The following is an 8,821-nucleotide window of genomic DNA, read 5'->3' as shown; positions in this document are numbered from 1 at the left end:
AACTGTCGACGGAAGAGCGAGAAAAAGAATCCTGCAAGGCAAAACCAGTAACTGATAACGCACAACAAGTGTTCGTGAATATGCCTCAAAGAAAAAAGGCTCAAAAATCGGTAAAACTTTACCAGAATCACCTACCCATCCGAGTCCCGGTATCAATGGGAGAACCAAGGCAATGACATTGGACGAGAAGAGAGGTTTCTCGATCACCAAGGGAACCGAGCAGCAGCCATGGCCGTAGCTCAGTCCTAAATATAGAAACAGAGAAGTTTCCAAGGGAACAGAGAGATATCGCCGACGGAATATGACATCGGAATTTGGTCGGCAGAAGGGAAGAGGAGACAGAGCAACATGGGAGGGCTACCGTTAACATGGCGATGTCGAGAGGTCAGATCGACGTTAAGTCTGACTTCTGATGCTTGACTTAGGCCCCCGATTTCCAAATACGGCAATCCCAATTTGTTTTTGTTTTTGTTTTTTGTTTTTTCCCTTATCCAATCCAATTTGACGAGAAAAAATCGATTTACCAAAAAAAAAACTTTTAATAAACCCACCATAATTTTGGGTGAATAATATAAACCCTAAATTGAGGTCTTCTCAAAATCAAAAGAATAGAGAATTACAAATGGACGGTGGTCGTAGTTTCACACCTTTACCCCCATTTTCGTCGTCTCTTCTCGTCCTCAAAAGGCCCTCAAACTTCCACCAATGGCTCTTTTGGCGGGCGGAAAACGCCATTTTTTTGTTGGAATCGGGAAACGACACATAAACCCTTAGCTTCTTATACTTCTTCATGATCATCATCTTCTCCTCGCCCTTCGTGTCCTTTTCTTCAACCACATAAAACTTCTCTGTCGTCTTCCTCCCACCGCCTTAGTTCTCCTGGTATTTATATATACACCCTTCTGCAAGAGTTCCCTTTTTTTATTCAACATATCCACTTCTTCAATCGTTGCCATACCCTTTTGCTTGTTATCTCCCTTTTGATCTGTCGCATGTGATTTCGTCTTTCCCTTTTTTATTTTGGGGAATAGCTATGGCTTTGGTTGAGAGCGCCATTGTAGGGTTGTTCTTTGCCTGGGTAGCGTTCGTTGTTGGGGTGCTTATAGGATGGACATGGAAGCCAAGGCGGGCTAGCCATGGCGGCAAAGCTAAACTACGCTGTTTGGTCCCCAAACCCTTGGATTTGTCTGTACCGCCTTCGCCTTCTCTCTCTGTTTCTTCTCCGTTGAAGGGGTTTGGTTCAGCCCCTTGCTTAAATGCCCTTATTTGTGACCCATGGGCCATGCCCATCAGGCAAGAGACGAGAATTCCCTCTGTAGCATCTTCTAAACCGGAAGAGTCCAAGTAATTACCGAGAATTCCTTGAGATTCGACAAATTGGTATAAAGGGTTGGTCTTTAGTTTCTAAATTTGATTACTTTTGTGTAGAATGAATCAGACGGACGAGAGACTGCCGAACACAGTGACGGAGGAAGATTTAGGACATCTTGTTCGACTGGTGGAGAAGAAAGACGGCGGCCCTCCTTGGATGCAGCTGATGGATCGTTCCACGTCTGGTATGCAATATCAAGCTTGGTGGAGAGAAACCAAGGTACTGTTTTTATAAGTTTGCTGAAGGAAATTTTGTTGCTATGATTGTTGAGTTTGAGGAAGTTCTTTGGGTTATTTTTTCCTGTCTTGTTTCATGTGTTTGTGTTGTGTTTCATGATGTGTTTTTAGACTGGTCCGACCGAATACCGCAGCAGGACTGTGTTTGAGGATGCCACTCCAGAACTGGTCAGGGACTTCTTCTGGGACGACGAGTTCAGACCAAAGTGGGATAATATGCTTGCGGATTCTTGCATTTTAGAAGAGTGTCCGAAAACAGGAACCATGATTGTTAAATGGATACGTAAGGTGAGGTTAGATAGTGTTATTTAATTTATTGCGTTCGGTAGCGGTGCCTTGAGTTTTGGTTAATTGTCATTGTGAATGTTAACCTCTCCTTTTGTTGTCTTTTGTGTGTCAGTTCCCGTTCTTCTGCAGCGATAGAGAATATATCATCGGTCGCCGGATATGGAACTGTGAACAATCTTACTACTGCATAACCAAGGTATGAAATAATTGATTTTTGGCTCTATAGTGATTGCTGGATGAAGGAGGGAATGATGTAATGTAATGGGATGCTAAGTTAAGGAAATTGTAACAATGAAGAACTGGCTCATCATTAGTTTTGTTCGGACTGGAAGGAAGATCAGTTAGATGACTCGAGATTCTCTCGTGTTTCAGGGGGTGTCGCTTCCTTCTATCCCACGTAACGACAAGCCAAGACGCGTAGACTTATACTATTCGAGTTGGTGCATTCGAGCAGGTAATGAATCTACAGTCTTTCCATGGCTATTGATCATGAATCCGGTTCCTTTTTCAGCTTACATGTTTAGCAGAGGACCCTCCCAGATATTTCTTGCTGTTTCTGAGATTTTCAGAGGATCTGAAATATCATAAAGTTTTGTTCTTTCCTTGACATTTCTTGCTGTTTTGAGAAATCTCTGTTCTGATCGAACTGGGAAACTCAATTGTTTGGTCGTCTAGAAATGTTGGCCCTTTCCCAAGACTTTTTCCACTGGATTAATAAATCAGTTCTGCTTTGTGCAGTGGAATCAAGAAGAGGTGATGGGCTGAAAACCTCATGTGAAGTGATCCTCTTCCACCATGAAGACATGGGCATACCACGAGAACTCGCAAAGCTCGGGGTGAGGCAAGGAATGTGGGGAGCAGTGAAGAAGATGGAGCCCGGGTTTTGTAGCTACCAGAAAGAAAGATTCTCAGGTGGAGGAACACCCTCCCATTCCGCCGCCATGGCTCAGATCAACAGCAAAATCACGGCCCAGCATCTGAACTCTCTGGCGGACAGAGAGACTTCCCCAGAAGCAGGAACTCCTGTTACTTCGAACCAACAGCACGGGCCTAACATACCAAAGCTGGTGATTCTCTGTGGAGCTGTCCTGGTTGCTTGCAGTCTAAGCAAAGGGCTTCTTCCTTCTGCGTTGGTTGTAGGGTTTGGCCGAAGGTTTGCTAATGCCGGAAGACGACGACAGCTCGAAGCAGGTCCTAACGCTTAGTGGCCTTTTACCCCGTATAGCTGATTCTTCAGTGGATTGGACTCTTGGGTTTTCCCAAGTGAATAGGAAACGTGTGTATATATATAGGTGTGTGTGTGTATATGTCCTGAATCTTATCAGCGTACCATAGAAACGAAGGTTTGCATGCGATCAGTTTCACGTCGAAATTTCTATATCCAACAACGTTTCATACAATACAACATCTGTATTCTGTAACTATCTCGGTCGGATGCCAAATGAAAAGCATATGACATATTCAACAATTGGAAAGGAATACAAGTTTGATCATTCAAAAGGGAAGGATGGTCTCAAAGCAGTGAACGCCGTCGAGCTCCGGAGCAATCCTCGGACTCCATCGTCGTCCCTGCGCCGGCAGCTGTTTCGGCTTCTTGTGCTCTTCTTCGGACACATTCCCGGCGTTGTTCTCCGGCGTCGATGGCTTTGTCTGCTTCGGGCTGAGCGTTGACTTCATCGCTTTATCTCCGTTAGATTCTGCTGATAACGCATCGGAGAAGCTGAAAATGGACACCATCTCTCCCTTGTTCCTGTTTCCGTGGATGGACGGTGGAGTGTATATAAATGGAAGAAGCCAAGAAGAATCCAGAAGGAAGGAGAGAATCCGAGTTTCTCAGTTTTATGTCGGAGTTTTAAGTTCGAAAGGATGACGCAAGAAGGAAGTTTGAAACTTATCCGAAACTCAGAACTTGGCTTCCACGTGTCGCCGCGTATTTCTGCTCCGAGTTTCCGACGCGTGAATGTCATTGAGGTCACGAGATTACCTCTCTCCGCGTGATAGTTAGGGCCCAATGAAATTTGGACCGACCCTGATCATATAATGCTCCAAGATTTTCTATTTCGTTCGGCCTCATATTTGAAATAGAACAAAGCCCATTTACGTAATACGAGGCCCATAAACTTTTATCAATCCACAAGGATCAAAAAAAACCCACAATGCATACTTTTTCAGTTTTTTGTATACTTTTTTTTTTTTATACACGGTGACCATTTCGGTTATTATCCAAATAACCGAATCGAATAAGATATAATTATATCTAAACCGAATTTGATATCAAAACCGAACGGTTATGATTTCTTTAACCCCGAAAAAATCAAAACAGAACCAAAAAATAATCGAAAAAATCGATAATTTTTTGATAAAAATGAATTGTTTATCGAAACCGAACCAAAAAATAACCGAACTGAAGTTTATATAAAAACCGAATGGTTATAGTTTTTCTATAAACGAAATAATCGAATCCAAATATAACCGAACTGAATCCGAACCGAAACCTCAAATGGTCACCCTACTCGTATATAGAGATGCATACATTTCATACATAGGGATGTAAGGGATGTAGAAACGAGTGTTGTCCCTCGCCGCTCTTGCCAGCTCTAAGTTGTTTTCACCAAATTGGGTTGAAAAAATATGAATTCCAAAAAAAAAAAAACGGATTCAATGAATCACCTCGCCACGAACCAAGCTACGGTTCATCTCGGTCAACCCGCGAGTAAGAATTTTTATCAATTTTTTTATTTTTTAATAATTTTAAATAATTTTTTAATATATTATTATGGCAGCCGGTTTTACACCCTATATATATATATATGTATATATCCAAAGACGAGATTCTTATTCATCTCAAACACATCCAAAATATTGATGACGTCATATGGCAGCACCAAAGCAACTGGGGCAATCTCAGAAGACAGAAAGAAACATCGAAACTCGTAAGATGGACACAAAGAAAGAAGAAGATAGCGAGCTCATCCATTTATATCAGCAAAAGTCTTCTTCATATCCTCTTGAGGAACTCGATAATATGGTGGGTGAAGGCCTTGCAAACAACTTGGAATCCCTGGAAGCCTGCTCCTTCGGCCAAGGCCCTGAATTCATCCTCGGTTCTTTCTTTCCCCGGATCCAAAGCCAACATGTAGCAATCTATGTCGACCACTAGCCTGTTCGAGGCGCTAGGGTTTGGCACGACAGGAAGTATCCACTCCGCCAGTATCACTTTCCCGCTGTCCGGAAGCGATTCGTAACAGTTCTTTAACAGTTTTACGCACTGCTCGTCGTTCCAGTCGTGAGTTATCCCCTGCCATGATCAAGAAATGGATAACATTCAGCTAACGTATATAGATGCATTCATCTTGATGGATATCGGTATATGAAAAGGATTGGTGTTCTGACCTTCAAGAAAATTGCATCTCCTGTCGGAACGCTAGCGAACATATCTCCTCCGACATGTTCGATCCCGGGATAAGAAGGAGCGCCGTCGATGACGTGAGGGAGATCAAAGTTGATGCCTTTAATGTTCGGGTGCTTAGAGACAATCATGTTGAGAGTGGCTCCGGTCCCACCGCCGACGTCGACCACCGTGGTCAAGCCCTCGAACCCTTTGTAGGTTTCGACAATCTTCTTGACCACGATGGATGAGTGGCTCGACAGTCCGCTGTTGAATACTTTGTTGAATCTTGGGTCTGTCCCCATATACTCGAAAAATGTTTTCTTGAATGCCCTTTGGAATGGGATTCCACCTTCAAGAACCGCATCTTTCAAATGGTACCTACATGAACAATTTGTTTTGATATCTTAGTCTACCATCATCATCAACTGTTGTGATTAATTTTTTACGTTCTTGTTGTCGTACCAACTCTCCATCATGACGCGGTCATGGTTCATGAGACAGAGAGGAGCGAGAGAGACGCCGTCTTCGTTCTTGATCAAGTACTTGCAGACAGGCCCGAGTCCGTACACCCTCTCCACGCCGCCGCCGTCGGGAAGCGTGCGGACGGAGCAGGTGAGTACGGAGTACGCGGCGAGCAACCGGAGCATACGGTCGAGCATGACGGGAGCGTCGGGGTTGTTTGTCGGAAGATGAGAAGCTATGTCCGAAGGCGACATCTGGCCGGAGAAACCGACGTTCTTGGCCATGATCTCGAGCAAGTCGAGCTCAACGGCCGAATTCAGAACCATTGGCAAGACGGAGGCGCTCACGAGCTGCATGGCGAAGAGGTGGGTTTCATCGTCGTCGGAAACTCTCGCCGGAATTATCTCCGTCGATCCCATTATGTCTTTCTTGTTTTTTTTTTTGGTGGGGTTCGAGTGAAAAGGAGTCCGCGAGTTGGGATATTTATACAGGAAGCAGAACATTACGTGGCGTCGAACTTTCGACCAATTTTGATTTTTCCACGCAGAAAGTCGCCAAAAGTTTCAAGCACGTCATGCTTATTTTATCCTTTTTTTTTATATTTTTATAATCGGGTAGACCCACACTGGGGAAGAAGCCATGTATGCTAATTTTATCTTATGACTAGATAGATGGAAAATTAGACTGTCCAACCGATATAAGTCAATCAGAGTTTGATTATTTTTTTTATACATTGGGAATCTCGGCAACAACTGCAGTCCTTCGTATTAAAATGAGAAAACAAATATGTGATTGGAATAAAATAAGATTTGAGATATGATGGAGAATAATAATAGATACAATATCATTATATCAAATATTATATATGTGATTTATTTCCATTGTATCTATATTTTCTTTTTACTCCGTTTCTTAATTTTTCTATAAATATGTATTTCATTTTCATTGTAATATAACCAGAAAAAGAAAAGATGTAGCAATAAAAGTAATTTCGTTCTTTTCTATTTGTCTTATTTTATTTCCGTATTTTATTTTTCTACATTTCGGGCGTATGCTGACCCTCGGTCTCAGTAGCTGCCTTCGGAGCACTGACCAAGGGGTCGTAGCTTCTGTCCTTCGGACGCGCTAACCGAATAAACTCAATCCCACACACACGAGTTTGCAACACATGTAAAGGAAAGTGAATCAGATATAACTAAGAGGCGACAAGTGAGTGGACATGAATATAGAAGTCTAACCTCCAATCTCTCTCTCAGTACGTTGATATGACTTTAGATATTATTTTATTTGTAAACGTAAAAAGAAAGATATTTCGTCCTATCTTTTGAAACATGAAATTCAGATATCCAACATATTCATATAACATAAAAAAAAATGGTAAAAACTCGAAGTAATTGGTTCCACAAAATGTTTCACACACATCAAGATTTTTCCTTGGATATGACGATTTGCAAATGGGAAGTACCCAAATCATGGAAAAGATGAAAATTTTCAAAACAACTATAGTCTTATAGAATTTACCCAAAAAAACTATAGTCATAGTTTTATTATATTTATTATGTTTATATAAGATTAAAAACATTTCGATTTGTATAATTTGGATTTATAAATTGTAAAATTGTATAAAATTTGGTTCTTTATTAAAACAGTTAATTTATAATCAATTTTATAAATTTGAGTAGAGTTTCAGATATCTCGAGTTTGAAGATTTTAACAACGGATTCACGGGTACTCGAATCGCGTAGTCCTCGAATCTCACGAGAATAAAACCGAGATAATGTTTTCATGAGACTCGTGATGACCATGAGATTAAGATACCCTATTTTTGGATACACGAAATCCTAAATTACAACGGGAACAACTGATGAAACGGTGCATATATATACACACACATTTATAATGGTTCTTATAACCACTTGGCTTAAATATCGGTCATTATTCCTCCTTTTTTTTATTATTTTTTGGACTTTAATGCTTAATAAATTCAAGTATAATTATTTATAGATCTCTTTTGATTTTATTCAAAACTAGCAGGTGAGACCGCTGCCATTGATGACCCCTAAAATATCCCTCCTGTCACCTTCATGCATACATTTCTCTGCCTGCCAAGCTTTTCCATCTTGAATTTTCATTTTTGAATTCTTTAATCTCATTTTTCCACGACATTTTATTTTCTTGATGGGTATGTGTCTATGAGCATAAGAATCTTATATCCTTGCTCCGTAAATCATGTATCTTTATATCATATAATAATTCCATACCATATAAATAAAATTTATAATTTTAGGGGTTAAAAAAATAAAAGTTATAATTAAATGGAAAATTTACCAAACTATATAAATACTTCTTCGTTTCCAAAAATATTAAAGTTTCTGAAATATGTTTCATATGGATAATCAATGCAAATAGATTGCGATATACAGTTATTTGTCTAAAATGATTTTTACGTTACCTATTACAAATACTTCCTTAAAAAAATATCTAAATGGAAGCGTTCCATTTAGTCATCCTCCTTTTTTTCAAGGTAAAAATATCTCTATATATAATTTTTTTAACAGTATTCAACTATAAATTGACATATTTAAATTTTATATATTTAGACGTTTGTCTCTAAATCAATGCGCGAAACGGTAAATGATTGACCTCAATGATTATTGTTTTCTCACATAGAGTTCGAAACCTTACCTCTACATAAGGGACGAAGATGTTGAACTATCTACACCAATCCTTTAGGTTATATATATATATATATGTGTGTAAGGTATTGAGAAGAAGAGACAATGACGACTCAATACTTCCGTATATTACAGAGGAGAAATATATACACATGTACACAACAAGGACAAACCTAGGAGAAAATGAAAGAAGATAAAGATAGAAATACAGAGATGTGCAGGTACATATATTTTCTAACATTGTCTCTTACACGCCCCTCAAGATGGAACACCGTCGGTGAGTCCTATTTTGACGCAGAGATCAGAGAAGGAACTGCGAAGTAGAGGTTTAATTAGAGCATCGGCGAGTTGGTATTTGGAGCTGACATGTGAGACTCGAAGACTGTCGTTTTGTATC

General features: G+C 40.2%; 2 protein-coding genes across 2 annotated transcripts; one reads left to right on the top strand and one right to left on the bottom strand.

Annotated features, from left to right (window-relative positions):
* The first annotated feature begins 792 nt into the window (after positions 1-792).
* LOC104804742 lies at positions 793-3,296 on the top strand. Its single transcript, XM_019201457.1, has 6 exons — positions 793-1,344; positions 1,429-1,591; positions 1,720-1,896; positions 2,009-2,092; positions 2,269-2,350; positions 2,635-3,296. Exons 1-6 carry the CDS (start codon positions 1,034-1,036, stop codon positions 3,099-3,101), a joined length of 1,284 nt encoding a protein of 427 aa, XP_019057002.1. The 5' UTR covers positions 793-1,033; the 3' UTR covers positions 3,102-3,296.
* Positions 3,297-4,711: 1,415 nt separating this feature from the next.
* LOC104804741 (caffeic acid 3-O-methyltransferase-like) lies at positions 4,712-6,217 on the bottom strand. Its single transcript, XM_010529081.2, has 3 exons — positions 5,750-6,217; positions 5,290-5,665; positions 4,712-5,194 (listed from the first exon to the last, which is right to left on the bottom strand). Exons 1-3 carry the CDS (start codon positions 6,166-6,168, stop codon positions 4,895-4,897), a joined length of 1,095 nt encoding a protein of 364 aa, XP_010527383.1. The 5' UTR covers positions 6,169-6,217; the 3' UTR covers positions 4,712-4,894.
* Between the last annotated feature and the right edge of the window lie 2,604 nt (positions 6,218-8,821).

The sequence above is a fragment of the Tarenaya hassleriana genome, unplaced genomic scaffold, assembly GCF_000463585.1.
Source record: "Tarenaya hassleriana unplaced genomic scaffold, ASM46358v1 Cleome955, whole genome shotgun sequence".
Classification (NCBI taxonomy): Eukaryota; Viridiplantae; Streptophyta; class Magnoliopsida; order Brassicales; family Cleomaceae; genus Tarenaya; species Tarenaya hassleriana.
The sequence above is the reverse complement of the archived record's forward strand: the minus strand, read 5'-3'. Positions and strand labels throughout refer to the sequence as shown.

What these genes read in the sequence shown, in the direction of transcription:
- LOC104804741 (XM_010529081.2), bottom strand. Translation starts at nt 6,168, where the DNA reads ATGGGATCGACGGAGATAATTCCGGCGAGAGTTTCCGACGACGATGAA. An exon ending in CGCGTCATGATGGAGAGTTG is followed by an intron (nt 5,666 to 5,749) that starts GTACGACAACAA and finishes TTGTTCATGTAG; the next exon opens with GTACCATTTGAAAGATGCGG. An exon ending in GAGATGCAATTTTCTTGAAG is followed by an intron (nt 5,195 to 5,289) that starts GTCAGAACACCA and finishes TGATCATGGCAG; the next exon opens with GGGATAACTCACGACTGGAA.
- LOC104804742 (XM_019201457.1), top strand. Translation starts at nt 1,034, where the DNA reads ATGGCTTTGGTTGAGAGCGCCATTGTAGGGTTGTTCTTTGCCTGGGTA. An exon ending in CTTACTACTGCATAACCAAG is followed by an intron (nt 2,093 to 2,268) that starts GTATGAAATAAT and finishes CTCGTGTTTCAG; the next exon opens with GGGGTGTCGCTTCCTTCTAT. An exon ending in GAGTTGGTGCATTCGAGCAG is followed by an intron (nt 2,351 to 2,634) that starts GTAATGAATCTA and finishes TGCTTTGTGCAG; the next exon opens with TGGAATCAAGAAGAGGTGAT.